Source organism: Anoplophora glabripennis, unplaced genomic scaffold (assembly GCF_000390285.2).
Source record: "Anoplophora glabripennis isolate ALB-LARVAE unplaced genomic scaffold, Agla_2.0 scaffold727, whole genome shotgun sequence".
NCBI classification, from domain to species: Eukaryota; Metazoa; Arthropoda; class Insecta; order Coleoptera; family Cerambycidae; genus Anoplophora; species Anoplophora glabripennis.
This window is the reverse complement of record NW_019416835.1, coordinates 1540-4269: the sequence shown is the minus strand read 5'-3', so window position 1 is coordinate 4269 and position 2730 is coordinate 1540. Positions and strand designations below refer to the sequence as shown.

At 31.1% G+C, this 2730-nt stretch overlaps 1 protein-coding gene across 1 annotated transcript; it reads left to right on the top strand.

The window, feature by feature from the left end:
* The first annotated feature begins 223 nt into the window (after positions 1–223).
* On the top strand, positions 224–1843 carry LOC108914692 (60S ribosomal protein L17). The gene is made up of 4 exons (XM_018720544.1): positions 224–242; positions 442–530; positions 709–981; positions 1578–1843. The coding sequence occupies exons 2-4, from the start codon at positions 450–452 to the stop codon at positions 1776–1778; spliced, it is 555 nt and encodes a 184-aa protein (XP_018576060.1). The 5' UTR covers positions 224–242; positions 442–449; the 3' UTR covers positions 1779–1843.
* Positions 1844–2730: the final 887 nt, after the last annotated feature.

Here is a 2730-nt window from a genome sequence, read left to right as displayed (position 1 = left end):
TATTATTATTATTAAATATACTTAAATTATTTATATAATTTAAATATTATATTTTATAATTACATATTTAATTTTCACGCAAATCGCATTAGTGAAAAGCGTCAATGTAAACGCAGTCTAACGATCCGCTATAGTAACGTAGTAACTTTTATTACTTAAGGTTGTCCACAAATTTATTACTATCGCCACCCGTGGCAAGAGAAGAAAAGCTGGAACAGTCTTTTTATACTTACCTTGGTTAGGTATGTTGACGTTTTCAAAAAATCTCAATAAATATGAATAATCGTAATTTTTTCATAAAATTCTTGAATACCATTGTAAACTAAAAACATTATGCTAATACATTAAAAGAGTATTTATTTGAAAAGTCGTGAATATGATTTTTGATGAATATTTATTATAAATATGATTTTTTGTGGTGATCTTTTATTTCTATTTTAGATTTCAAAATGGGCCGGTACGCTCGCGAACCAGATAACGCTGCAAAATCCTGCAAAGCTCGTGGCTCCAATTTAAGAGTTCACTTTAAGGTATGTATATATTTTTTTTCAATTTTAGGTTTAGAATAAAAAAAATACCAACATAACCACAAATTACCCTATGTGCAGTACTCTAAAACAGTCTTGTTGATTATGTACCATAAATTGAAGAGCTATTATTTAATATACATTGCTATTTTATAAAAATTAATACTGTTGTTACTCTCAGAATACATGTGAAACGGCAAATGCCATAAGGAAAATGCCATTGAAAAGAGCAGTAGCCTATCTTAAAAATGTTACTGCAATGAAAGAATGTATTCCATTTAGACGTTTCAATGGCGGTGTAGGACGTTGTGCTCAAGCTAAACAATTTGGAACTACACAAGGACGTTGGCCAAAAAAGTCTGCAGAATTCTTACTTCAATTATTGAGAAACGCTGAAAGTAATGCCGACTATAGTGGACTTGATGTTGATAGATTAGTCGTAGAACATATTCAGGTAAGCAATGTAGTTAATGCAATTTATCGATATATTTTTGTCTTTCAAATGAGCACATAAAATTTGTGGACTGTATGTTTTTAATCTTGAAAGTTTTTTGTTTGATGTAAGTTCAAGTTAATATCCCTATCTTTGTGTAATTATTTTATCACTGGCACGATATTTATTAATAATAATGATATTTAAATAAGTGTGTAGCTGTACATTTCACAATAATTGTCTAATTTAAACATGAACTTCACATATAATTTGTTATTATTGAGGTTAGAGACATCTAAACCCAAAACTAAAGAATTTTCGTGACATATATGAAGGTACTAACTCCAACTCCGTACGCGAGAAAACTCGAGTTGATTTGCGTGCGGATAATTCCCCACGTAAGTCAACCTTACTTAATTATTATTTTGAAACAGACCAAACTTGTAGTGTAACTAAACTGCACAACTGAACTGTTCAACTACGAAATAGCAAGGTGCAGATAGTGGTAAATTAAGCGTGTGCAGTAGTATATGTTTTATATTTATCTTCTTAAATATCTATGTAAGAATCCAAAGAGCAAATGGCTGTTTGCAAATAAAAACATTTTTTTGTCTTAGGTAAACCGTGCCGCATGCCTGAGACGTCGTACATATCGTGCCCATGGTAGAATTAACCCATATATGTCGTCCCCCTGCCATATTGAATTATGGCTTACCGAGGGCGAAACAACCCCAGAAGCCCCTAAGAAGGGAACAAAGAAGAAGAATACAGTGGATAAAGTAAAGAGGGCCAAACCAGCAGCTTCTACTGCTCACTAAATATTACTTTTATTTATATTCATAAACACATTGTGAGGCCCCTTAAATAAATGTTTAAAAAATTATGTTTATTAAAAAGTTTACATTTTTCATTGGGTCATGTAAAGGGCTTTAATTAATAACAGGACTTTCCTTTTTTTCTCAAAATAATATATTATCAGCTGCAAATGTATTGAGACTCCACTTTGACTGTGTTTATCTCGGAAACTGAGAAGAAAAAAACGTGGAAAAATACGCACTTATTTTGTATGTCGTCAATTAGTCACCAAAATTTGAGAATTATTAGTTGATGCATTCCAATGCTTTGATGTATGCTAAAAAATTGTACTCAATTTTCATGCTTTTCTGCTTATGTCAAAATTTAAATGGTCACTTCTTAGAAACCACGGTATTTTTCTATGAAACAGCAGCATGAACGAATGTTCCAATTACATCACAAAAAAGTGTAAACGTTCAGATATAAAAAATCACAATTTTACATAAATACAAATATAAATTTTAACTACAATATTAAAAAATTCAGTGGCTACATATAACAAATTGTTTAGGGTACAGTTACAGTAGTTATATCACATTACGTAGATATTAAATTATAATTGTTTGTCATGACATAGATGGGAGATTTAGGAAATACATTGGTTTTAGCATTGTGACAATAGAACATGCAATCAGCTCGAGACCTATGTCTAGTAGAGGAGGGTCGGTCATGAACGACTCGCACGAATGTTCCGGTACATAATCTTGTGCCATGAACTTACAAACCATAAAATCTCAAGTAAAACTCTTCGTTTATGTAATGTCTAAGAATTGGATAACAAAAAAAAAACGTTTTTTTATTGCCATTTATATTGGTAAAATGCAAAGAGCACCGACCAAACACTTGCAAACAACTAAATCATCATGTGGTAATAAACACGATTGTGTTAATTGTCAAAACATTTTATGTATATGA